The sequence below is a fragment of the Nyctibius grandis genome, chromosome 2 (assembly GCF_013368605.1).
Source record: "Nyctibius grandis isolate bNycGra1 chromosome 2, bNycGra1.pri, whole genome shotgun sequence".
NCBI classification, from domain to species: Eukaryota; Metazoa; Chordata; class Aves; order Nyctibiiformes; family Nyctibiidae; genus Nyctibius; species Nyctibius grandis.
In genome coordinates, this window is record NC_090659.1 from 103,676,522 (window position 1) to 103,702,273 (window position 25,752).

At 41.6% G+C, this 25,752-nt stretch overlaps 1 protein-coding gene across 5 annotated transcripts in view; it reads right to left on the reverse strand.

Annotated features, from left to right (window-relative positions):
- The window catches only part of PAN3 (poly(A) specific ribonuclease subunit PAN3), an 83,520-nt gene extending 60,189 nt beyond the window's left edge, over nucleotides 1-23,331 (reverse strand). For 4 of the 5 annotated variants that reach the window (XM_068425341.1, XM_068425342.1, XM_068425340.1 and 1 more), the window contains exons 1-4: nucleotides 22,914-23,331; nucleotides 17,109-17,249; nucleotides 9,981-10,102; nucleotides 207-273 (exon numbers count right to left, since the gene is read on the reverse strand). In XM_068425341.1, the coding sequence (XP_068281442.1) occupies nucleotides 207-273; nucleotides 9,981-10,102; nucleotides 17,109-17,249; nucleotides 22,914-23,331 (748 nt within the window). The remainder of the gene's footprint in view (nucleotides 1-206; nucleotides 274-9,980; nucleotides 10,103-17,108; nucleotides 17,250-22,913) is intronic. The other variant, XM_068425344.1, reaches the window with a different exon arrangement.
- Between the last annotated feature and the right edge of the window lie 2,421 nt (nucleotides 23,332-25,752).

Here is a 25,752-nt window from a genome sequence, read left to right on the forward strand (position 1 = left end):
CAAAGAGAAAGCTGAAAATTTGTGAGTTCAGTAGCACTTCAGCTTTGTATTAAAAGTAATCACACAACACACAGCTGTTAAAGTTCTACTGCATCTCAAATCAAATCAGAGGACAAAACCAAACTCCCTCAAGTCTCAGTTTTGCAAAAGCAAATCTCTTAAATTTCCAAACATACTTTTGTATGTATTACTTTAAAAGTACTTACCATGGCCTGCATACTGCTTGGCACTGTCATTGAGAAGGCTAGGGGAGCTGCTGCTATTTGACATCCTCTGTAAAAATAAAAGACAAAAGTGTATATGTAAAATAAAGCTACAAAAGACTAAGCGAGGGCATTGGGAATGACATTTCAAAAGTTTTAAGACTGTGAAACCTCTGCTCATTCCCCATTTAATAAACACTCTAAGCAGACAGTAGTTTGTAGATGACGGAAATGTTTAGTTAAAAAAACACATTTCGCATGAGAGCAACACACACCAAAAATGACTGTATATTAAAAGAAAACACTATCTTCGTTAATTTCTTCTAACTTGGGAGGGTCTACCAAACCTATGGTTCTCTTCCAATATGTTTTCAAACTGTTAGATAAGCCAATTACTTATCTCCTTTAAACATTCTTTCACACTGTACTCCTGAAACAACTCCTCCCTTTATTATACACCACCATCACAACCTGAAACTTTTCCAAGGCAAAAATACTCAAATTAGTATAGCATTTGATAGATTCTTTTTAAAAACAAAAGAACCTTTTGAGAACTTTCAGTAAAATCATGCGATTCTTGTAAGCCAGCAGGACATCTGAAACCCTCTCAACATTCCTCCTAGGCTCCACCTGCTTCTCCTGCACTCCTCTGGAGATACAGGCTAGCAATAAACTGGACTAAGTGAGGCAGTGCTGCTCTAAGAGCTACCACTGCTTTGACAGAGAAGTTTAAAAGTGTCTCCTCTTACTCCTGCTTATTATTTTCTTTGACCAGACTCCCAACAGGAAGAAAAAGTGTAAGAAAAGCAAAGCAAGGTCAGGAAGTGTTCTCCATCACTGAGATGGACGACCAGTAATTTGTTAGAATATTCCCTGGCATGCTTTTGGCCCACATCAACCAGGAGTCTTCCAGCCAATTTCCAGGCACTATTCAGCAGTGAAAAGGTTTGAGATCCCTCCAAATAAACAGTTTGCATGCAGCCTCTGCTTTACCGGGTGAGCATACACCAGCACAAACAGACCCTTTTGTGCCAGCTGGCCCTAAGCATCAAAGAGAGTTTCCAGGCATGTTTAATTTAGTAGTCTACACACAGAGTAAGACTCAAAACTGGTCCCTGGAGTTGCTCTTTATGCTTACATTTTTCCACGGCCAATTTCAATGTTGGTGGCAGAGGGCAAGAAGCTTACTACATTATACTTCAATGACATTTCATCTGATTCTTGACCAGAAAGATCAATATTCCGGAGTTAATTTGGTAAGAACAGAGGAGAACCAACAGAAGCTGGACTGTTATCCAGTTATGGTAGAACCGTAAACCTACTGCAATTCATTTCTCAACATTTGCGGTTTTCATACTACCACTGCTTTCACCAGAAGCTGCAGCTTTTAATACTTGTATCTAAAAGAACAAATAGATTGTGTAAAGTAGTTTTTATATGGAAAGCAAGTCATAAAAGAAAAAAAAAAAAGCGTTCACTATTAGAAAAGTAACTTGAAGAAAGTTTTAGTAAAATTTAGGTACTTTAGGAGGTATCTTCAAACATGACCCTCTCAACAATATGTTCAATCCCTCAATGCTTTATTCTCCCATGTATTATTTCCATCATCTGTGCTCCATTGCTTCAGCAAGCTTTCTACAACCGTTCAGACTGCTCTGATACAACTCTTCAGTCAGTACAAGTACATAGTTCTATATGAAGCAGAACTATAGTACATGCAGATGTCCTAGGACAATATGTACAATACATGTACACATGTAAATACTATGTAAACCTCCAGCTTTTTCAAGACTTAAACGAAGAAAGCTGTTTGCTATATGCTCTTTTCTTATTTTCATGCCACGTTGTCTCATGACACAATGTAACTCTCACTAAAAGGTTAGTGTTCAACAATTAATTCTTTACACAAAAGGGATGCCCTTAGTGAAACAAAGTTTACTTATTTCTACAAAACAAGGTAACACTTTGGGAGACCCACACTAAGTTAATAATCTTGCCCAAGTTCAGGGATGCTCATCCTACTGTCCACCATAATCAAAATGAGAATATATCAAAATAAATAATTTCTGGATTATAGCAGCTCAATTATTCATGTCATACTCATTTCCTGACTAAGCAATGGAAAATAGTTCAATAGTGTTTCACAAATATTTGAAAAGCATGCCTATTATGCATCTTTTCTTGGCATTTGATACATCCACACTGATCCTTATAAGATGAAGTGGTTTAGGAAGAAACTTCCTGAAGTGAACCATTCAGATTTGCACAAAATTTATCCATGTGTAGATAAAAATTGTGTTAATGTCTATTTATAAGACTCAGATTTTCACAATAATTTCAATGCGAAAGGTAATGGTCTGTCAGAATGGGGCTAAATATATTGAGATCTGGGTTGGTATCAAAGATGGTTAAGCATACGGCTTAAACTTGGAATCAAGCACTTTTATGCCATCAATACTCTACCTCTTCAAGTACAGGAGTTAAACATTCAGTCAAACACACTTGCAATGTGAAACAGGTGACTGCGATGATGAAAATCAGTGCTGATATGATTACTAAAAGTATATAGTGCGCTCAAGACATTGCAACAGGACACATTGTTCAGGATTCTGAAAGCACAGTGCAAACAAAGCATATAAACATCAACTGTGCTTTTACAAAAAAAAGTCTTGTTCAAGGTGCAAATGTGTTTTACATAAACCAGGATTCTGAAAAACCAAAGCTTCTCTCACTGATCTTGGGCAGCTCTTGCTTTAACAACTGCTTGTAAGCTGTACCTTGAATGAGGTTAAAAACCTCCACTTCACCACTCTCTTTCATGAACTTTTCATTTTGCTCACTTTTACTACACACGCACAAGCTTCTTATTTTAACACTATTCATAGAAGACCTGCATGTAATCAGTAAAGGATTTTTAAACTGTTTTAATAGTAAAATTTCTACCACACCCAGAAACATTTAGTCTTAATGAAGGTTATTCCTGTATCTGATTTTTACCAAGTCAGGCTGAAAATGTCTTGAAAGAAAAAAAAAAAAAGAAAAAAAACCTCAAGTATTCTTATTTGTGTTTTCCAGAAAGCAGTTTTGATTTTAAATAACACTTCTCAATCTCTTCTAATGGTGTTGAACTATTTTTCATACAAATTCAATTTGAAGAAGAATGCAATCGCAAGAACCTCAAGCCCAAAGGATAAAAGCTCCAGGAAGGTAAGAGCAACCATTAACAGGAGAAGAAAACGAACTATTCATTCCTCTTAAGCCTGCCAGGCAAGGCAAGCATGCACATGAGAGCTTCAGACTTTTTCAGTACATCATGACTTTCACCATATGGAAGTTAATATAGAACGATAACTTTGTCATAAACAAGCGCCACACCAATGTCACTCAGTTCCATATAAACTCCTTTTCTTTGCCTGTCTATTGTTATGATTTATTGAGGTTCTTTAAGCACTAGTTAAAATTCAACTAGGCTGACTTGCACACATCCTGCCCCTCTCCCTTTAAAGGAATTAAAAAGTTGTTTCTGTTCACATCTCAAAAGCAAGCTACTGCAGAACAAAACTGTCACATTCATCCCTGTCCAAGGATTTAACCTGAGGCTTCAGCTTAAAGTTCTTTCACTGTTGAACCTTTCACCAGTAACAAAATACAGACTCTTTAATTTCACAGAAAAAAAATGAGAAATATAGTTTTTCAGAATACTGTGTCAATTCCTGAATATTCAAGCAATTAAGTTACAGGATGGGAATATGCTTGTTCAGAAGTTTTTACTCTTTCTTCAAGCACCAGGATTAATCAAAGTAACTCATCTCCTCTCAGGAAAAGACTGTGTGAGAAGGTACTATGTCAAAAATAAAGCTTTTGTCAAAGTGAACCATGATCTTACCTAGATGTAAGATAGCCTATTGTGTACTAACGTTTCCTATTCAGAACCGCTGCAATAATGCTTTTTTAAAAAGTATTATTTTCACACAGACTCTAAGACAACACTGACAGCAGATCAACAGCATTACTGTAAAAGTAACTTCCATATGAGGTTGCTATTTTAATAATAGTTTTGAGGATTAGATACTGTTCACAGACTCAGAGGGGTTGAGGCAGGAAGGGATCTCTGGAGGCCAACTGGTCCAGTCCTCCTGCTCAAGCAGGTCCACCTAGAGCTGGTTGCCCAGGACCATGACCAGACAGCTTTTGAATATCTCCAAGGATGGAGACTCCACCAGTTCCCTGGGCAGCCTGTGCCAGTGCTCAGTCACCCTCACATTGAAAGTGTTTCCTGATGTTCAGAGGGAACCTCCTGTGTCTCAGAGGACCATTGCCTCTGGTCCTCTCACTAGGCACCACTGAAGAGAGCCTGGGCTCCATCCTCTTTGCACCCTCCCTTCAGGTATTTACGTACATGGATGACATCTCCCTGAGCCTTCTCTTCTCCAGGCTGAAGAGTCCCAGCTCTCTCAGCCTTTCCTCACAGGAGAGATGCTCCAGTCCCCTCATCATCCTTGTGGCCTTTTGCTGGACTGTCTCCAGTATGTCCATGTCTCTCTTGTGCTGAGAATTCCAGCACTCCAGGTGTGACTTTACAAGTGCTGAGCAGAGGGGAAGGATCAACTCCCTTGATCTGTTAGCAATGCTTTACCTAATGCAGCCCAGTACACCATTCATCTTCTTTTTAACACTTCCTTGGTGCAATATGCTAGGAAGTGTTACAAGAAATACTTCCACCTTCTAAAGGTATACACCACCTTGCCTCCACCCTTCATTACTCAGTAGCAAAACCCAAAATTATAGCTGCACTTAAGACAAGTTTGCTTTGCTTTCATCTCCCTCCACTAAAGTATACAGTTACAAAATTCTCATCAAGATACAGGATGAATAAAGTTTTGCTGCAGAGAATTAGATCTAGTTTTACATAGCTTATGTTACAAGACTTAAGTAGGGGGTTTTGCTTTCTTCTCCACCATTTCTTTTCCCCAAAATACATAAGAGATGGCATTTGTTCCCCTCTGTCTCCATGCTCCCTGCTCCAACCCTGAGAAAACAAGCACTTTCCTCATATTCATTACTGTGCTAAGTATGTTACCTCAAAATATTTTGTAGTATGTCACAAGCTATTCTCTTCATCTTAATATTGTTCTACTGGAACTATATTTCAGAGTATTTCTTTGTAATTTTTAGAATAATGTTAATTGGACTTGAAAGAAGTCATCCTGCAAAAGAATGAGATTGTCACAACCAAAGAAATCATTGTTTAGTTGTCAGATTCTGTGACCTACAAAGGGTGATATCTTTTGCTTTCCTTTCTAAACAATCCAAAACTTGTCTTCGACAGTTAGCATATTTGGCACCATCTACAGCATGTCCCACTCACAACTGTTTGAACTAAAGCAACTGGATTTCTTCAGAAAGCATTATGTAAACAACTGCATAATTTTATATTTAAAATAGCATGTCTGTAGCTCCACTCAGTTCTCAACAGTTAAAAATTGAAGACATTTACAAGCTTCTGTACTATAAGGAGAGTTTTATTACTCGACTCTTGGCAGATGCAGCAATGGGAACAAAGGTCTTTGTGTTTATTCAGCTGCAAGGCTTTGAAGTGAGCATGGTCTCTACTTCTCAGGCTTTTGAAGAACACTTAGTATACCAACATTAGTATGGTGAAAGCAAGCAAGACCCATTCTTCTCCATTGCTTGGCCTTGCCAACTTTAATCCTGAAGACTGTTAGATCCTTTTTTGTTTTGATTAATTAATTGAAAAGTTGTGATTCTTACTTTCTACATAACCTGCAGTCCAATGGAAGCCATGTAGTTATAAATCTCATCCTACCAAAATAAGGAAAACTGGATTTCTATGAAGTAACATACATGAAGACACCTTCTACGGTTTTATGGTCTTACAACCAAATTCCTCAACTCTAATATGATAATAGAAGTTTTAACATCAAGGTGCTCCTCTGCCTCATTCTGCTATAAATTCCCACAGATTATTCACACATCCTTTTACTAGCCCAACACAATACTGCTAAAGCTCCTTCCTACACCACCTGTATCTTTGATCAAGCCACGCGTTAGTCAAGGGGCAGCACTAATGCCAGAGGAACACAGACACCAGCCAGCCAAGTGGCACACGCAGAGTGACTGAGCAAGCAGCCAAGCATCAGAGGCATCCTGGCCAGCCAGCTCCTGCCTCCTCACTGCTGAGAAAGCCAAAAGCAACGAGCTGCTTCTTGAACCACACCTCGGACTGTCTCTTGGCTGTTGTTGCTATGCCAAAAAGAAAAAGAACAGCTTCGAGGACAGCATGCAGCCTGTGGGCCATGTGCTGTGCAGGCCTGCTCTGTTATTAGTTAGAGAAGGGGAAAACAGAAAATATATGCTTTGATAAGCTGGAAGCCAATACTGTTAATGTAGTATATGAAAGCACATGCAGATTCAGGGAAGAAAAGGTACATGAAACAAAACTGTATTATGGGAAAATGCAAACCAATGAGGACAGGAGACTATTAATCAATAGGAAACTAGTTAGTAACAACAGAAGAGGCCAACCAGGGGCACTGAAAGGTTGGCTAAGAGCAAAGACCTTTGAGGCAGGAGGAGCAGAAGGATGAGCAAAAGAGATTTTTCAGAAAGGAAGAAAGAAGAATTAGAGCCATGGCCACTTCAAAAATCCTGCCTCTTCCGAACTGCAACAAGGATTTTTACTCTTTTTTTTCCACTGCAACCTGAGCATTGCCATTAATTGCGTCTTCACCACTAATCTAACCCTAATGAGATGTTCTAGATCTCGTAAAATATTCTTCCACACATACAAATGAAATCTCGAAGTCAGAAATATCTGTTCTGCAGAAATATTGACCACTAGTCACCTACACTATGATCAAAGCAGCACATCCCCTCCCCAGTTCATCATGACACAATCCACTTTCACTTTCCTTCCTTCTGCTGCTTACTTAACACTAACACAGATTATGCACTGCACACAAAAACATGATTATTGCAAAGTTTGGATATAGCTTTGCTTGAGGCAATTTGGCTCCATTGTGTATGTGTTATGATAACCCCAATATACACAATCACATACTCTTCAACAAACCTCGGTTTTATTTGCTGCACGTGACAAATACGTTCTGGAGATTAACTACGAATAGTCAAGAAGACTTGTCTATTGAATCCCTGATGATTATGTTGAAGGCATCTAGTGAATAAAGCATGGACTACAGAAAGATTATCTCATAGTAAAAGAAAATTAGCATTACCCATAAGAGACTGACTCTATTATTATCTTTGCTAGATTGAGGCCAGTTCAGCAACTTGAACAAAGCTTTCTACAGGTGGCCACTAACTCCAGTCCTCATCTTCCAGCTGTACAAGTTAATTTCAAAAATTCTGGTCTCTCTAGTTTGCCAGCACTGTTGGGGGAGTTTTTTGTTTGTTTAATTGCCATCCTTTTTCTACCCATGCCTCTATAAAATGCAGACTACTTTCTTCATTCATAAGGAAAGCATTCTGCAAAGTTGGATGCAATAACTGTAACCTGCACAGGAAAGCACACTGCCAACTAACAGTCTTCAGGAGAATGATGTGAACAGCATGCAGGAGCAAGGCATAGAAACATAAGATGAACACTTAATTGACTATGAAATGGATGCTCATTACACATGCACCACGCATCTTGTGTCCTGAATAAGTCCCACTTATAATTTTCCCACTGAAAAAATTATACAATGTTATGAGGAATACATTTCAATGTATAACCTCGAGGCTGCACTGACAACCTAAACTTAACATTTCTTAACATCTAACCGTATATCTTACTAGTGTTTTTCTAGCAGTGTGTTTATTTGCACACTCGTGCAATTCCCCAGTTTTAAAAAACAAGCTGAAAAAGTTTCACTATATTGCATCACTGATGCATCTATTCGTGAACTGCACAGATCAACCAGAGATAACTAAGTAACTCATAGATGGAACTGATGTTTTCATCTGCAAAAGCAAAACTGAGAGGCTAATGAGATATTTTACAGAAGACTTCTGATGTTTCATCAATGGCAGAACACTGAATTTTCAGCATCTTTAGTTTGATTCAAGGACTTGGAGAGAAATAGGCACACCAATTTGTTCTCTCCACCCTACTTTGCATTATGCCAACTTGTTTCTTTGTCCCAATTTCTGTGTATTTCCCTTGTTCAATTCCAGTCCCCATTCTGTATGTCCCACCAACATCATCTCTCAGCTTCAGTCCCTTTGCTCAGTCTTTTCCAGTTCCCACTTATCTTCAGATCAGTTTCTCTAAGCCCACAGCGTCTCTTTTCCCTTACACACCCCTCTGCTCCAATTAACACAGATTCAGCTCTCTTCTTCATTAAATACATATCCACTTCCATGCTGCTTCAGTCTGAATCAGAAGAAAAGGAACGAGGGAAACAAAGCAGATCAGCATTCCTGCTCAGAGTTCAGGCAAGGCCTAGATTAGGCCAGTGCTGTAACTGCTGGAATGTACTCACGTTGGAACATGCCAACACAGACAACATCTTTGGGAAATTATCTAACATCTAGGAAGTCTCCAGTGGGTCTATGTAAGCCAGTTTTGCAAAGGTTTAATCAAGTGACAAGATCTGGGCAAATTTTCACAGAGCACAAAAGGTATATCCTTGACACAACCACTAATCTATCAGATTGGAAGTCTCTGTTCCAAACCATAAAGCACTAAAAGTTATATGATCTCAGTGATACCAAAATTTGTAACTTACAGCTTCACTAGTACACTTTGGGATCAGAGGTTAAAATTTTTCTTTTTAAATCATGCATCACTGTCAGTAATAAACATTTCCATAGTTTTGAAATTCTGCTGAATGAGAAAATCCAGCCTTCTTGAAAACATGCAGTAAAAAAAAAAAAAAGGGAACACACCTAATTATTTCCCACCTTTTGTTGAGTTATTTTTCAATCCATAATACAGCCACAAATGAGATCAAAGTAAGCTCATAAGGAGAGTTTCCTTGATATAAAAGAAGATAGTTGTTGTCAGGACTCAGTGCGAACTGTTTGACTTGTGCGCTCTTTCATTTACCAGAAACTGGTTTGTTAAACCTTTGAGTACAGAGAGAGATCATCATCTTTTCAGCTTTTAAAAAGTCTAACAGTTTGAGGGATTTATAATAGTACTTCATGTGTTAATTCAATAGATACCCATTTAGGGTTTAAATATGACAGTCTTTTGATGTAAATTTTGCATAATACTACCTACACAATAAATTGCACCTCATGGGAGTTCCTATGCCAACATCTACAGAACACTATAAATACAAGAAAACATTTCAGAAGATTTAATTGTGAATTCAACATCACCGAATGCCACCAGAGACTGAGTTTACAAATTCTGAAATTTTTGCCTAGTAATTTACAGGTTTGACAGTTCACATTTTGCTTCAGTGACTTTTGATCTTTGAAATGTTTCAAAATCTGATTTTTATATATTTAGTAAAAGGCTATCAAAATAAGCTATGAGCCTAAAAAGAAATCTAGGAACGCAGATTTAATATATGTGGCAAAGCCCAACGCAACAGCTCACATAAATGCCAACAAAACAAGACTAATTTTAAAGCAATTATATTGTTTCATTTCCATTTGCAAGATTAAAGCGAGTATATACTGTGTATACCCTGCAAAATGACACATAACAGAAGGCTCCATTTTTCCTGCCTCTTGAACAGTTTTCTGTTCTTGGTGTAATGCCAGCCAGAACTAATGAAACACTACACAAATCACTGCTATTACCTGCATCATGGGATACTTTGTTTCAGCGGGATTTCCAAATCCATTAACGCCAATGAAGCTGGTGCTAAAGTAGGAATCTGTGAGACTAGCATCAGCTAACCCACCGCCATCTATTCCGGGAACTAAAAGAAAAAAAAGAAAAATGTTTCAGAAAAAATATAGTTTATCATGGGTTTATTTTCCAATACATCTTATATATTTTTTTGGCAGAGGGGTAGAATAGGAAAAGATTGGTAATACTGTATTTCAAACCTATCTTCTCAGCAAAACAACTAAAAGCATATTAGTGCATAGAATGAAAAAGAAACTTTACAAAAGAGGTTGCTAAATGACAGCATATGCAGCATGAAGTTACAGCACAAATACAGAAAGAGGCAGAAAAGAGAAAACGTTTGACAGAGATGATGAGGAGTTTGAACTTTAGAAATGAGAATAACAAGGAAAGTAATGATATCAGAAAGAAAATAAATCAACAAAAAAACCCAGAAGGCAAGCTTATTTTAAGAAAACCTATATTCTTGCATACCCATCTTGGAAATACATCTGTCAGGTAGAGTTTTTACCTGGATGTACTGGTTCTTTCAAAGGGAAACACAAAAAAAAAGTACATTTAAAAATATCTCAAGTCCTTTCACACAAAGCACAAACATTTTAAAAGCTTCCTTAAGAACATAAGACTATTTTTACTATCTCATACTTCATAAAAGTGGCAACAATTTTATGAACTGTGGCCAAAAAACTCTTTTGGACTGAAAGCAAGCGTGAACAATGTAAGAAGAAATTAATCCCGTCTAGAAACAAGGGCCTTTACATACAAGCACAGTACTTCAACCACAAATAAATTAATTCAATACTATGAGACTAGAGCGAACAACAAGCAGCAGTCATAATTAACACAAAACACTCAAGCAGGTATTACTTCGATGACAAAAATGTTTACAAGCTGCAGTTCAAATTAAGCTTCTGCAAAAATATCCACAGCAAATTATAAAGACACTAATCAGTATGGCCAGGCCACTGCGCGCCAACAGGCATGAGTAATTGGTAGCTCCAAGGTAGGAAGGCACACATCCAACTCAGAAGAACATCCTGTACCAAACTATCCAACTTTAACTTCTGAGAGGACTCGCAGCCAGCCAGTGACACCCAGAAAAAAACTTCCTGATCCTAATCCTCAAAGAAAATAAAATGCAACTTTGTGGCAGAGCTAAAGGAATGCAGATTATAACCCCCCAAATTTCATCTGAATGGGAATTTTCCCTCCAAAAGAGACTACGTAACTTGGTAAGCCATTTCCATGCTGTAGGCACAGAAAACAGCAACAGAAGTACAGCTGGATGAAATCACAGGAAGGGCTCGAAGAGGAGAATAACTAGCAGCACCCATACTACAGACAGATGGAAACACTGCCCAGCTGCACTCACTGAGACTGGAGCTGTATGAACTAGCCAACCAGGGGTAACACCAACAGCACCTCAGATGAAGAGCTGTATGTGGAGAGAGATCAAATAAACCAAATGCTTCAGTGGCAATACAGATCAGCTTTGCAAGCGAAAAAAGATTCTTAAAGTATTGCTGCCAAATCTAGAACATTATTTGTATACTCTGCAGGTCTGAGGGAGACCCCTAAGGATTTTAAAGATGCTATTTACTAATGAATTGCAACATTTTTAGTTTTAAAAGTTAGCTAAGAGAATAGGAAAATAAAACTCCCTCCACTATCCATGCCCTAGATCCTCCTTCATAATTTCAAAGGAGCAGCCACATAGAAACTTCATAAGTCCTCTTGCTACAGCCCTAAAAAAGACAAAGCTTTTTGGATTTGTCTTTTAAGCATCTGTCCCTCTTTTGCCTTCATTTGGGAAACTTACATCTAAAAGTCTAGGAAAAGTATTTTATGGTTGAACTATTGTATCAGGGAAAACATTAATGTCTGCAGTAATGCCAGTTACTGTCTCATCCTACCTGCTACGGCCAGTCCCTAACTCGCACTGTGAAGGCTAGCATTTTAACACAGTGGTTTGCCGGCATCATGAAAAATACTAGGACTCATTCATACAAGAAAATGAAAAGACAGCAAACCCATGTTTAATTATGAGTGGCTTCAGTCTAGTTTGCCCATAAATTATTCAGGGTTCACACTGTGTTTTTATTTATTTTTAAAATGCATTTCCAATATAGCTTTCTCTGCCTGCATTTCAGTCATTATCAAAAACTGCTGCAGCTTTCATGCTACATTTTGACTGTAAAAGACCAAGAAAAAAATGTTTAACTTCCAGGAATAACTGTCATTTCAAGGTACACTATATAACTTCAGCAGTATGTCTGCTATTTCGTCTCATACTTCTGACAGAAACTCCAGATTCTACCCAATTTTTAACAAACTAGCAAGTGACTCCCTCAGATTACACCATTAGCTTTACAGATCTTTCAGTCTCTGTTGAAGAATGAAGAAACAGACGATTCTTTCCACTTCTCCCACTGCTCTTCACTATGCTAGAGTCAACATGAGAACCCACGTACCTTCATTCTCTGTTGGGACACATACAGTTAATGCACAAAATCCTTAAAACTGGAAAGAAGCAAGTGAAAGCATTCAAGTTTCGCCACATTCAGCAGCAAGGCATACAAAGAGCCCCCTGTGCCTGAAGAAACCCCAGAGCTGATCTCCAATAACTCAAGACAGCTGGTACAGCTGCAGTTACCCAAAGAACTGGAGCTGGTGCAGGCAGCCTTGCTAGGGCACAAATACAGCACCAGGTTCTCTGGTCCTAGTCTGGCTGAAGCATCCTCAGCATCAGGGAGCTCAAGCTGCAAGCAGGAGAAGGCTTCAGGCAGCAAACCCAGAGCTGAGCAAGGCTGAGGACACTGCTGGGAATCATATAGTTGATCTTTGACACTGCTCAACTGCTGCTGCCTTTCCACTGCTACTATTTGCTATGCTAGCCAATCCAAACCACTTAAAGCTGCTCAAAGCTACAATTTAGGCCTTCTATTGCCACACCAATAACTCACTGAGCACTCCAGATTGCAAAAGGTACTCCAGAACATTTTCTTTTATCTAGCTGTGTGAAGATTATCTCTCTGCTGAAGTGCAATAGTTTGGCCGTGCTGATCAGCCTCCTCATGGGGCTACCACAAATTGCTGTACTCCAGTGCTAATCCACCATCATACCACTGAATTCTACTCGTGTTCCACCTGCTGCATTAACCATAGCCATTTCAGGGTGGCTTTCAACTGTGAGGCTTTCTATTGTCCTCTTCCAAACAGGCTAAAAAACCCCACACCTCTAGCTAAAGGACCAAGACCACAAGAAAACATACTCTCCACAGGAACAATCAAAAGAAAACCATCAGAAGGTAAGCTCACTGGAGCAGAGAGCAGTTTTCTCGGCAGTAGCTCATCCTTAGAACAGAATGCTCTAGGAGTGGTAAGTACAACTACTGCCTTCAAGAGAAAACTCAACACCAGCTTCCTTAAACTAACTTCCCTAGGGTAACAAATAAGAAAATTAAGACTAGCAGAGAAAAGATGCAGCTCACATAGGTATAAAGAAAAAAGTAATTCCTGCATTTCCTATAGAACCACAAAAAGTGTGTTCACTACATACTCCATTTTCTGTTCAAAGAATGGACGTTCAGTTGTTACAGTGATGAAAGCTCAGCAAATACCTAAACAGTCAAGGAAGTTTTACTGTATTTGGCACCTGGCCTTCTCCATGAGAAGTAGAAGGCTTTTATCCTCCTTTTGCCAAACATTTGGCAAATCATAAATTCTCACTTGCTTCTGGAAGACCACAGTAGCTCAGAGCACGAAAAAAGAAAAGTGATTTATTATAAGCAATCCACAGGAGAAAGTCTTCAGAAGTGGGCACACTTCACCACACAAGCAGTGTGGTATTAAAAAACAGAAGTGCAAACTGGAAAGAGACAGAAGACCTTAGTCCTTATAAAGTTTTTATTCTCATGTGTTTCATAATTTACATCAGACCCTGCATTCGATTTGTCTGTCCAGATCTTTCCTACATAATGATTGTGAGCACGCACTTTCAAAAGCTCTGCACATAGAGCTATTAGAATGACAAATAGAAAACTCCTTCTGAGGTTTACATCTTTTCTGTTTTAAAGCACTGATTATAACTTTAGTAAGTAAATTTTGACAATAATTTTAGGAAAGTCTTGAACTGGCTATTTTTGTCAAAGGAACATGCCTTTCTGGTTCGTAACTGTACTACTATCCATGCATTTAAGTTTACATTTTCAATAGATTCTTCCTTGGAAAGAAGCTACAACTTCCTTCTAAAAGTAGAAGGGTTGACTAGGCAGGTCTGAAGAAAAGATGGATATGCGAGGGAACATCTAGGAATCTAGTGGGGTAAAAAAAATGCTAACATGTTATGTAAGCACATATGTGAAAACAAGAAGAAATTTCTAAATTCCATCGATATCAAAGCCAGAAGTTACATCCTGGCAATTCTGGAAAGAATTAAATGAAACATCTTGAGAAATTCAGAAGACATTTTCTACTTTTCATACACATCTAACAATTTTTTGCTTGGTGAGTAACACTGCAGCTTAAGGTGACAACTGCAATTAAAAATAAATATCTTATATAATTCTTCTCCCACAGAACTTTAGCAGAAAGTAGGCTTCCCGTCAGATGCAGGCACCAGAGAGAAAAAAAGCCAGATAGTTATTTTTGCCTTACTTATTACAAAGACACTTTTCACGAACAAAGGATCTTGTCACTGCTTAAGTGCTTGAGTACTACTGTGATGAAATCAACACACATGCTTCAACAGAATCAGTGGGTTTTGGTTGGTTGGAGTTTAATGCTCGTCCTGTCTAACACTAGCACTATCTGAATACTATTACTAACACTATCTGAAAAGATGGTGTTTCTGATCTTTTCATTCTAACATTTTACTAACCAGTAAACAAATACTGTAATACCCTATACTGCTTCTTTTATGAACTTCGTATCAGCACTGATCATCTCAGAAACTGTTCTTAATATAAAAAAAGGATCCTTTAAACTAATGTGATATATTGCCCCAAAAATGAATGGGATAAAGTAAAATCACAACAGATTTTTTGGACATATTTTTCAAAATAACAATTATAGATTTCCAGTGAGGCAATAGATTGAAATAATTAATTTTGCTATTATCACTGCTTTAAAAAAAACCCTGTAATACAGTTATTTTTATGCTGGGAAAAAACTTTATATATAAAGGTAACCTTGATTTAAACTCCTAGCACTGCTACAGTGCAGGCACTTTTCACCTCAACACAGCTTGGTAAACTGTATCATGAGCTCATTGCATACAAAGGACAAGGTGTTATCTCTGGTAGATATAAAGCAGTGAAAACTACAGTGCCGTATCTCCGGTGGAATTTTACAGAGATAGCTATCCTAATATTGAGACAAGAACAACAAAACTTTTATACAAAGCCTATCTATGGCAAGTCATTTAAGACTTGTGTCCTTTTAGTCTCCTAGAAGAACCAAGGTGTCAGAGAAGCTTATGCTTGTCCTACTTTGTTTTGTACTGACACGTTTGTATCAAGAAATAATAATGTGCTTGGGGTACTAGCCTCACTTGTACACCTCTGTAACAGTTCACAAGCACTATACATACTAGTATGTGCATTTCAGCACTACTTTCTATACAGTGGCACCACTGGTGCAACTTGCTAGGGAAAGTGGATTCTCTGGTGTTTTTACGCCTCTCTCATTCAATGCAATGTTTTTGAAACGCAGACTAGGAATCACTGAAATAGAGACAACAGACAAAGAAAGTGAACTACACCCCCAGGCATGAGGAGCAAAAGTAAAAGCACACGCCTGGGTTAGGATGCGTGAGGGAGAGTGCAGTTGGAGGGCAGACAGCACAAACGAACCAAGCTGGCTGAAAGGCAGACAGGAAGCAAAACAGTTCGGGAAAAGCTGCCTTATTTACAAACACTCCCACTAGGCGATGAGATATTCACGGGCAAGCAAAGGAAAACAGCAATCTTTACCATAATATTAAATGACTGGGCTGTCTTTTTTTTCTTTTTAATTTATCTTGCATATCATAGAAGCATCTGATAAAGACTGAAAAAAGGATAGGTGCCATCCTTCTTTGCTGTAAAAATCTCAGTACAGAGTCTAAAGCAGCAGGACTCCTCGTCATGGACCAAGTCCAAAAGCACACTGATAATACAAATTAAAACTGATACTTTTTCAAAAGAGTCATCAGAACTACTCTGTTATCAGAAATAGCAATTCAAAGTACTGCAATTACTTAATATCATAGCTTTCAGCGCTAACCCTCTCCAAAAGCTTTCACAGTTCCTAATATATTGCATCAAATTATTCAATAAACTGCATCAAATTTTTCAAAGCACACATATTTAAGCTTTGGTTTTTAATAGCCTCCCTGTACCTAAGACTCAACTTTTTTTTTTTATAAACAGTTGTACAAAATGCGTGCAGATATCCTGAACAGAACATTAGGACATTTTTCACAGCAGTGGGGGAGAACGCATAAAAGAAAGGAAAGGTCTTCCTGCCAGTTGCATCAGCATTAGACCAACTGAAGTTGAGGGGAGTCTACCCACAGACTACAGGAATTGCGTATCGCATAACCATCCCGACAACAGCTTGTACAATACATGTCTCTACTCTCACTTTTGTGTATCTGTACTTTATTTCTAAATCGTTATTTGCAAATTAAAAAAAAAGGTCAGGAGTAAAAGGAAGCAAATTAAAAAATACAAACAAATTCTAAGCACAAAATATATTTGAAGATCAAACAAAACAATCACAAAATCTGAACTTTTTTTAACTCCTGAAAACTCATAGAACGAACACACGTGCGCGCACACACACACAGAGCCTGATCTACTCCAGCTCATCTCCAATACGCAGTGATTCACCACACCATTTTTCTGGTGGTGTAATGCATTATGTCTTTACTAGAAAGCAACAGATCAGGAAAACATCAACCACATCAGCTTACTAACTAAATCCCTCCACTGACCCCCTTTTCATCAGCTGCCTCACAACCAAGATTATTTTTTCTGCTTTTGAGGTTCTACAGAACTCCTTCTGCCTGTGTTTATCACCCCACCCTCACTTACCATTTGTCCACTTTTCCCGCAGCAGTCTAAATTTGCTTCTAGGTGGTTCCTTACACATGGAACTCTTTCTGAGCTGGTCCCCAAGGTCACTATTTTCTGGGCATTCAAATCCTTCCTGAAGGCCCACTCCTACAGTGATACCTACAAAAAATCAGTTATCTAATACCTGCTAGATAGAAACTAAATGGGGATGCTCTGTATCTTAAAAAACATTAACAAAACTTCAAATTATTAAGATACAGCATGTAGAGTATGCTTACATAATGTAACTAACCCCCCCCCGCCCCCGACTCCTTTTCATCTTTGTCTTTGAAGCAGAAAAAGTTACAATGGTAATAGTGCTTTCTTTACATTATTCAATACCCAACATGGGGTAGGTACTACCAGAAACAAATAATTACCAGTACTCCTCAGGTATCTGTAATTCCTGTGGAACATCTGGACTTTGAATGATTTCCCATACAATACGGAAAACCCACAAAGTATATAAACAGATGCAATCAGTTTCAAAGCCAATCAAGTGTATTTTTTTTTTAAGTTTCATACGCTAAAACTGCCCCTCAAAATCCACATAACTTTGCAGATTGAGAAACTTTCCCTTCCCTCCTTTCTTTTTCCTTAGCTCCCCCCAATAATTTTCCTCCCCATTTATTTTCCACATGAAACATGTAAAAGCAGAAAGAAAATCTATGTCTATAATTTCTCGATTTCTGGAGTTGACATATGGGACAAAAAGTGATTAAGTGAAATCAGTAATTTTCATTTTCTCCCATGCATCTCTAACTGGTTATTGTTTTTACTCTTCAATTCTCAATTGTCTCTAACCATCTCCAAATGTCCCAAAGGTCTCTTCAATTCTCAGAACTGTCTCCCCATTTCTTAAAAATATTCAGAGTAAAACAAGATGAAAATTGTATCATCTATCAGCTCCCGGAAAAGGCACCAGGAAAATTAAAAGGGGAAATATCTCTCTAAAAAGAAAACTGAAGTGTACAAAAACTAATACAGCATCACTTGCAAAAAAGTACAAAAGGTTTGGAAAAAGAATTCTCAGCCATACACCTTTACCATAACAGCTATTTTCTGTATACAAGCAAAGAAGAAACAAACCCAGGGAAAAGTGACTAGTATGTGACATACCACAACTATATTTATATTTAAAATTTGAGATAACTGTCTGTTTCTAAATACTTCAAGCTGTAAATACTGAAATGCTACCAAAGATAAGAAAAATCCGTATTTAAGAATAATCCTGACCATTGTTTCACTGCATAAAGTGTAATCCAACAGATCACCTTTAGTATCTGTTTTGCCAAACAGCTTATCTTTCCATTTTTTCTATATCCACTGCTTCTTTTTGTTTAAAAAGGAATGGATTAGCAAAGACTTTAACACCTTTTAGAAAGCAGAAAATATACAAACATATAGGTCTTTCCACTCCAAGCCTAGTGGATTTATGGATTTCACAAAACCTAAGCTGTAATGCTCACTCAGCTAACCACCAAGCGATTGCATACAGAGTTGCTACAGCGGTGGCCCCTATCCAACTACTGCTATGACCTGCTGCATAACACGCAGGTGGTGGGCTGCAAAACCAGCCATAAAGCTTTTATTAGGCTAATCCAACGCAACCCAAGCCTTGATGCCCCTTTCCACCTTCTCAAGGGATGGCAACAAAGTCTATTCACAGACAGGTTTTCTCAGCAGCCGTGGAGACGCACAGAACAAGGCCACTTGGGAAATAGCATGGGCACCTCGTGGAAACACAGACCCATGTTTCAACTACAGACTTCCTAGGAGGATTTTGAGAAACACTTTCTGGTAGAGAACCAGATTAAAACAAGGAGAGGGTGAGCTAACCTCTGGCATGGGGATCTGGGGCAGCAGCAGCACTGCTGCCGTGGCCAGCTCCTCTGCCGGCAGCTCTGCGGACAGCAGCACCCACCCACTGCTGCTGCTGCCACCAGGTCCGGGTAGCACCTGGAACTTCTAGCTCAGCACCTCTGTGTTTTGGTCATATTTATGAAAGAGTGAGAGCTGTGTACCAGGTACTTTATGGCAAAAAGCAGGGTGGAAGTTAGCAAATGTTTAGAGCCATACCTCAGCTCCTATCTATTAATACATAACATGAGGTATACATGCAAAAGAATATTACAACTGTTAAACTACTCAACAGCTAACAAATACAACTGCAACTGCCTGTGCAACTCTAACTTGTCCAACTCATCCACAGACATGATACATTTTAGTACCACGATGACATTTTTCTCTGGACGTTCCCTCACACAGCATCAAGAAGGGACAGTGCCTTAGGAACAAGCCAGCAGCCTGCAGCAACACAGGCTGCTGGTTCGCTTGTTACAGAAGTTGGAAAGTGACACAGAGAACAGATACAAGAGAAGAAATTTTTCATGCTATTATGCCCCCTACCCATCCTTCCCTGGGCTGTTCCTTAAACCCTACTAATCAATCCTATCTTTTGCCCTAAATGCCAAGCAACAGTCATTTTCCCAGCTTTCTCAGATTAGGTACTGCTGCCACTGCTGCTCACTGGGCTGACAAGTGGGACATATGTCTATTAGAAAAGCACCACGTGCAGATTTTGGCAGCTAACAAACCTGAAGGAAACTTTTTTCTATTTTTTTCCTTCCCCCCTCATTTTTTTTTTTGTTACAGAAGTCCTATGTGAAAAGGATTATTTTTTTTTTTTAATCAAACTTTAGACAGGTAATATCAACTATGTTTCCTATTTTGTAGACAGTCAGCTGGCCACCTTACATATGGAAGGTGAACCACACAGAAGGCTGAGCACTCAGCTCTGGGGGAAGAAGGAGGAACAGTGCTTTGAACACATGTGCTCCAAATGTCAAGTAGTCTGGGGGCCAGGGACAGCAGTGCTAGCTTCTGAGAGCAGGCAGAGCTCATCGGCATAGTCAGTCTCATTTCCCAAGAACCTAAGAAGCCACAGTCGAGCCAAAGCCACATTTAGCCCACTGCCTCATATCTGACACTGGACGGCAGCAGATACGTGGACAAAACCATAAGCATGAGGCAAGGATAAAGCAGGATTTCCCAGCAGGCTCTCAGACATATGTAGGGGAAGATGAGTCTGATCCAGAGATGATTTTTTTCACATTTAATAATCTCAAGCTGAGTTTTCTTCCAAGTATATCTGATCACTTTTGGAATCCCTGTCAGATGTTAGTATCCAAAATACCTACGGCACTGAATAGCTTAACCACACGTTGTGCGAGAAACTTCTCCTGGTTAGCTCTGAGGATGTCACCTGCTCATTCCACTTCACACCCTCATATTGAAATACTCCTTCACTGGAGTATTTCTTGTATTTTCACTGTTCATCTTCTCCTTATCACACCATGTTCCTATCACCTATGTTGTGAAAATAAGTCAGTATTTTGGGAGCCTTTGTGATTACCACAGAAACACCTGTAAGTAAATTAATAATCCTGTCCTCAAAGCAGGATTAGAGTAACGCGCATGTTAGAATGAGGCACTGACCCACTTTTAACAATAAACAGGACTACACAGTTAATTAGCCAATGAGCATTATCTGCTCTGTGCACTGAATGAGTCTGGGGTCCAGTGAAGAAGAAGAACGATAAGGTGGCATCCACAGCCATGTAACTGAAGACTACCAAATACTTTTGAATTAGGGAATACAGTCCGTGAGACTGTACAGCCAGGTGATTTTTGGCAATTCCCAATTTCATGTTCTTAACCTCAGAACTTTATTATTTAATACAACTTTGTGTATTACCTCCTACATCCATAAAAATAAAACTTTCATTCCATCCATTTGGAAATCATACTGTTAACACCATGCGTCATCAGCAAGGTAAGGATTTTAGATATTAGCTTGTCAATACCTGTACAGATCAACTCCAGATTTTGAACACTATTCTCCTCATTTGTTTCACAAAAGTATACTGAAGCAAGGAAGCTTAGAAGTGAGACTAGGCCCACTCCCTGGCTCTTCAACTTAAATTTCTCTCTCCTTCCTTTCCTTACTCTTTTTTCCTAGTTAGGCTTGTTCCTGTCAGATCTTCTTCTACCAGTCCAAGCTTTTGGCTTCTATAACTTCAAGTGAGGTGGCTTTCCCAGCAGGTGATCAACAGTAACACCGGAGTGGGTTTGTCCATTCTTGGTGCCCTCACTCCTCGCAATGGGTGCAACTGCAGAGAGCTCTATGTAGTTTTAAACCTCTGACATATTCAATAGAAGCAAGTTTTTCAAGTAATTTAACTGCTCAGCAGTATCAACCTCTGAGCATACACAAATTCTGAGGTTTTTTTCTTAGATTTAGGGCTTGGGCAAATTTTGGAACTCATTCTTACAAGAACAGCCTTCATAGAGAAGCTTTTACCTCCAAAGACAAATTATGCACCCTCTCCCCAAGCCTGAATCCCCTAGTTTAACAGATTTTAGCAATTTCCTTTTGCATAGGGAAAAAGTATACTTTGTGCCTAACTCTGTTCAAAAGAAAAATGAACAAAGAGAGACTTATCGCTGCTGAATCTCTACAAGGCATTTCTACTTGTAAAAAAAAAAGGCACAAAAGACTTCAGCTTGAACAACTGAAGTTTAAGAAAATTATTAAAATCTGAAAATAGTGCCTTTTAATAGAAAGCATTAAGCCATTCCATATTATAGGCTCCTCCTGCAAGGGTAGGCATGACAGTGCTGGGTTAATGTAAGACACTGACAAGCTACCAACTACAGAGATAATACTGCTCAGTGGCACAAGCTCACCACACCTGGCAAAATAGCAGTTGCAGGTTCCAGAAACATGTATCAAGCACTAAAACCCTACATACAGGATGTTCAGCATGGTTGCATCTTTATTTCAGAAAAAATATGGTTGTGACTATTTAGTAGTTGAGTCATTTAATGTAACCAAACACCAGGTTTATGACAGAAATCAATAATGCAACCAAGCTTAATATACTCATTTGAAAGGGCACAACTTTTCTGAAGGAGCATCTTTTCCTAGCTGCCAAGTGCTGCTTTACCTATAAAACAAATGGTTATTAAAATCACTTTACTGCACACACCATCTAACTATTAGACTGCACGTCAGGAAGATGCATAACCGACCAGTAACAGCAACGCCGCTCTGCATGGCATACAGGCAATCTGAACTCTCACCATTTGAGAAGGGGCTGCGTATGACGGCTAAAGAAGCCTTGGGAAAAAAAAATTTAGAAGCGATTTCTGCTCACAGCAGCAGATAATGTAGATATATACAGTTTTTTATAGGGGTTTTTTATGTAGTATTTCAGCTGGAACATTTAGAATTTCCAAGAGCTGAAGCTCAGCATAGATTGTTTGGAGGAGCCCATCCAAGGGTACTACTCCAGAAAGCGCTGCCTCCCTGCTACTACCTTCCTCCCAGCCTGACTTTGGGCACGGAGGTCCAGTGAACCTGCACCGAGCCTAGCGCTGAAGTGACCGATGGGCAGCTGCCCGGGTGCCCCCCAAAGCCAACCGGGGGGAGCCCCTGCCCACACACACCTGCCCGCTCCTTCCCATCAGTACCGGCCGGGTCCCCTCTACGTGCCTCAGGGGGGACGGTACAGCCCCGTCCCGCCCGCCTGGGACCACCACGGCGCCCAGCACCGGCGAAACCCGGGGGCAAAGCAGCGGCCCGGGGACCCCCGCCACCACCATGGCTGTTGTTATTTGTTTCCGGTAGCACCACAGCGTGTCGGGGAGCAGGAACACCGCGCCGCCCGCCGCCCCCCTGGCCTGCCCCACCCCACCCCCGGGCCGCCCCGCCGCACTCACTCGCCAGCCGCGGGCCATCCAGCCCCCCGCCGCCGCCTCCGCCTCCCGCCCCCAACTCGGCTTTCTTAGGCCCCACCACCGCCGCCGCCGCCGGGCCCGGGCTGGCCCCGTGAGACGGGTAGCCAGGCCCGGCGGCGGCGGCGGCGGCCGGGGGGATGCCGAGCGGGAGCCCGCCGAGGGGGGCGGCGGGCCCCGGGCCGGTGGGGGCGGCGCCGGGCTCCTCATGCAGGAACTGGCACTCCTCGCCGTAGAAGCAGGTCTTGTCCTTGGCGTAGTAACGGCAGAACTTCAGCTTCACGGCGCCGCCGCCACAGCCGGCCCCCGCCCCGCCGGCCGCCGGCCCCGCCACGCCGACCCCCGCCGGCGACGGCCCCACCACCGGCGACGGCGACGAGCAGGGCAGGCCGCTGCTGTTCATGGCAACCGCCCCGCCGCCGCCGCCGGGGTCGGCACCATGGGGAAAGAGGGCGGGAGGGAGGGGGCGGGGAGGGGGAAGGGGCGCGGGAACCGCCGTCACCCCGGGCCGCGGCTCCGGAAGGGGGAGGAGGGGGCGACTCCGCGCCTCTTAAAGGGGCCGCGCGGCCCGCGGCGGGGGCGGCGGCGCCTCCTCAGTGGTCCCGGCGCTCGGGGTTGTTTATGCCATTTTCCTCTTCCTGAGCGGCCGCTCGGGCGCGCCTGCGCTGGCGCGGGGCACGCTGGGTAACGCCGCTGGCCGTGGGACCGAATGAAGCCGCCCGCCGGGGCCGGGGACGGGGCAGGGGCAGGGGCAGGGGCAGGGGCAGGGGCAGGGGCCGGGGCTGGGGCCGGGGCCGGGGCTGGGGCTGAGGAGGGGCTGCTGGCCGCTGCGGGCGGTGAGCGGTCGGAAGAGGGGGCGGGCGGCAGCCGCGGTGCCTCAGGCTGTCAAGCGCGGTGTCCGGCGAGGCGAGGGAGGCCAGGGGCCGGCGCGGAGCAAGGCGGCTGTCCAGCCGCCTTGGCTGGGTTGGTGCGGGAGGGCGTTAACCGCCCGGCGCGGTGCCAGCCGGCCCTTCGGCGAGCCGCGGGCGTTAGTGGCCGTTTCGGGGGGGCGCAAACGGCAGGTGCGGGTGACCCCCTGCCTCCCGCTGGTGCCCTCGGGCCGGGACAAGGCAGAACCCCAGCCCGGGGCCGCTCGGGTCCCGTGCGGCCTGTCAGGCCGCTTCTCATGCCGTTTCCCCCTCTCGGGGTGGAAGTCAGGGTGGCGGCACTCCCAGCAGGATTTCAACCGATTTCCCCCAAAAAAGTCATGTACCTTTCTCCTGCTGAAAACCACACGGCAGCGCGTTGGCTTTTCCCTGCCTGCTGGCATACCCGGAACGCAGCCTGAGGGATTCTCCCGCTCCAGGAGTCGAATCAGTGGGCTGGCTGTTTTTAGGGGGATGCTTGAAGCATTTTCCTTTAGGCATGGGGAATTTTGTTATGTGACTTCCTTGCTAAGCTACTCAAGATTTTTTTTTTAATTTTCCTCTATCAAATTGTTGGCACAGCTTGTGGTGCAATCACTGAAATTATGTATATATAGTGGAAAAATCGTGGTATGTTAAAGCGCAGTTGACATTATTTTGGTAAGAAAAAGGTTTACTGTAGAATTAAGGTTGCTTATTGTCTATCATAGTCTTCTCTTACTAAAACCAAAAAGAAAATCAGGGCCTGCCTCCAAGATAGTTTGACAGTTTGTGCAAAAAGAAATTTAAAAAAAAAATGAGCTTTTAAATGTCATGTTGGAACAAATCAAAATCTTTCTTCCTCAGATAAAGTCTTTAAAGACTTCAAGAAGTAAGTGTGCCTTAAACTGAAATCTCAAGATCACCATTTTTGCAGTGAGAAGCATGGCTTCTCCAAGGTTAAGAACCTGCTGAGGAAAAAAGGTAGTTGCCCTGCAAAAAAAGGTGGGACAGAAAACTAGAGAAGAGCAAGGCTACAGGAGTCAGGTCTCCAGTTCTAGCCTGGTATCTCAAGAAAACAAGATTAACGATATCATCTCTCTTGTCATTCCCCAACAATTTTCAGCCTTTTACTTCCTTTCAACTGTATGGCAGATAGCTCACAGCTTCTATATTTCTGCAAGTTTAGAAAAATAGGCAAAAGGGTGGAAAGACCCTGTTTGTTTCTGAGTTAAAATCTCTGAGTAGGAGCTCAAACACAGAACCCTGTTTGTTTCTGCATTAAAATCTCGAGTAGGAGCTCAGACACAAACTGCAGCAGACTCCACAGGGAAGAGAGCCCTCAGAAATACCTTGACCATTGGAAATGTTTCAGTCCCAGCTTGCACCTTCTTAGATAACCAAAATCAGTTTAGTACATGGATCAGAGGTGGTCCCAGCTGCTTTAGCTGAGGTGCCCACAGCGCTACTTAGCTGTGTATCACTCAGCCCCCTGGCATTGGTGTTATGCCTCTGAGGAGTGAAACGAAGGACTTGCACTGTGAGCTGTTGCAGATACACAGAGGTGCCCACGGGTGAAACTGCTGCAGTGGGGAAAGCGAGAGCCTGGGAGTGCATTGTTTCTCTCCCTCTATCCTGCTTATCCATGCCCTGGGAAGATGCCAGCACAGGGCAGAGATCAAAGACAGATGGGGCCTTTGGGGTGCCTGGGTTCACAGAGGGGAATGGGAGGTAGAAGATGATGTGTTGAGGTAACGCCAGGTGTAGGGGTAGAAAGGAACCCAATATCGCCTTCTGCTGGAGTCCAGTTATCACCCCTTATTCCTGGTGTGATGTCCCCTGGAAAAACATCCCTTCCCTCCAGAAAGGTCAGAATGAGTGGACAAGTTTTATGTGTGTGTGAGGAGGTTGGAAGGGGCTGCAGGAAAAATGTTAATAAA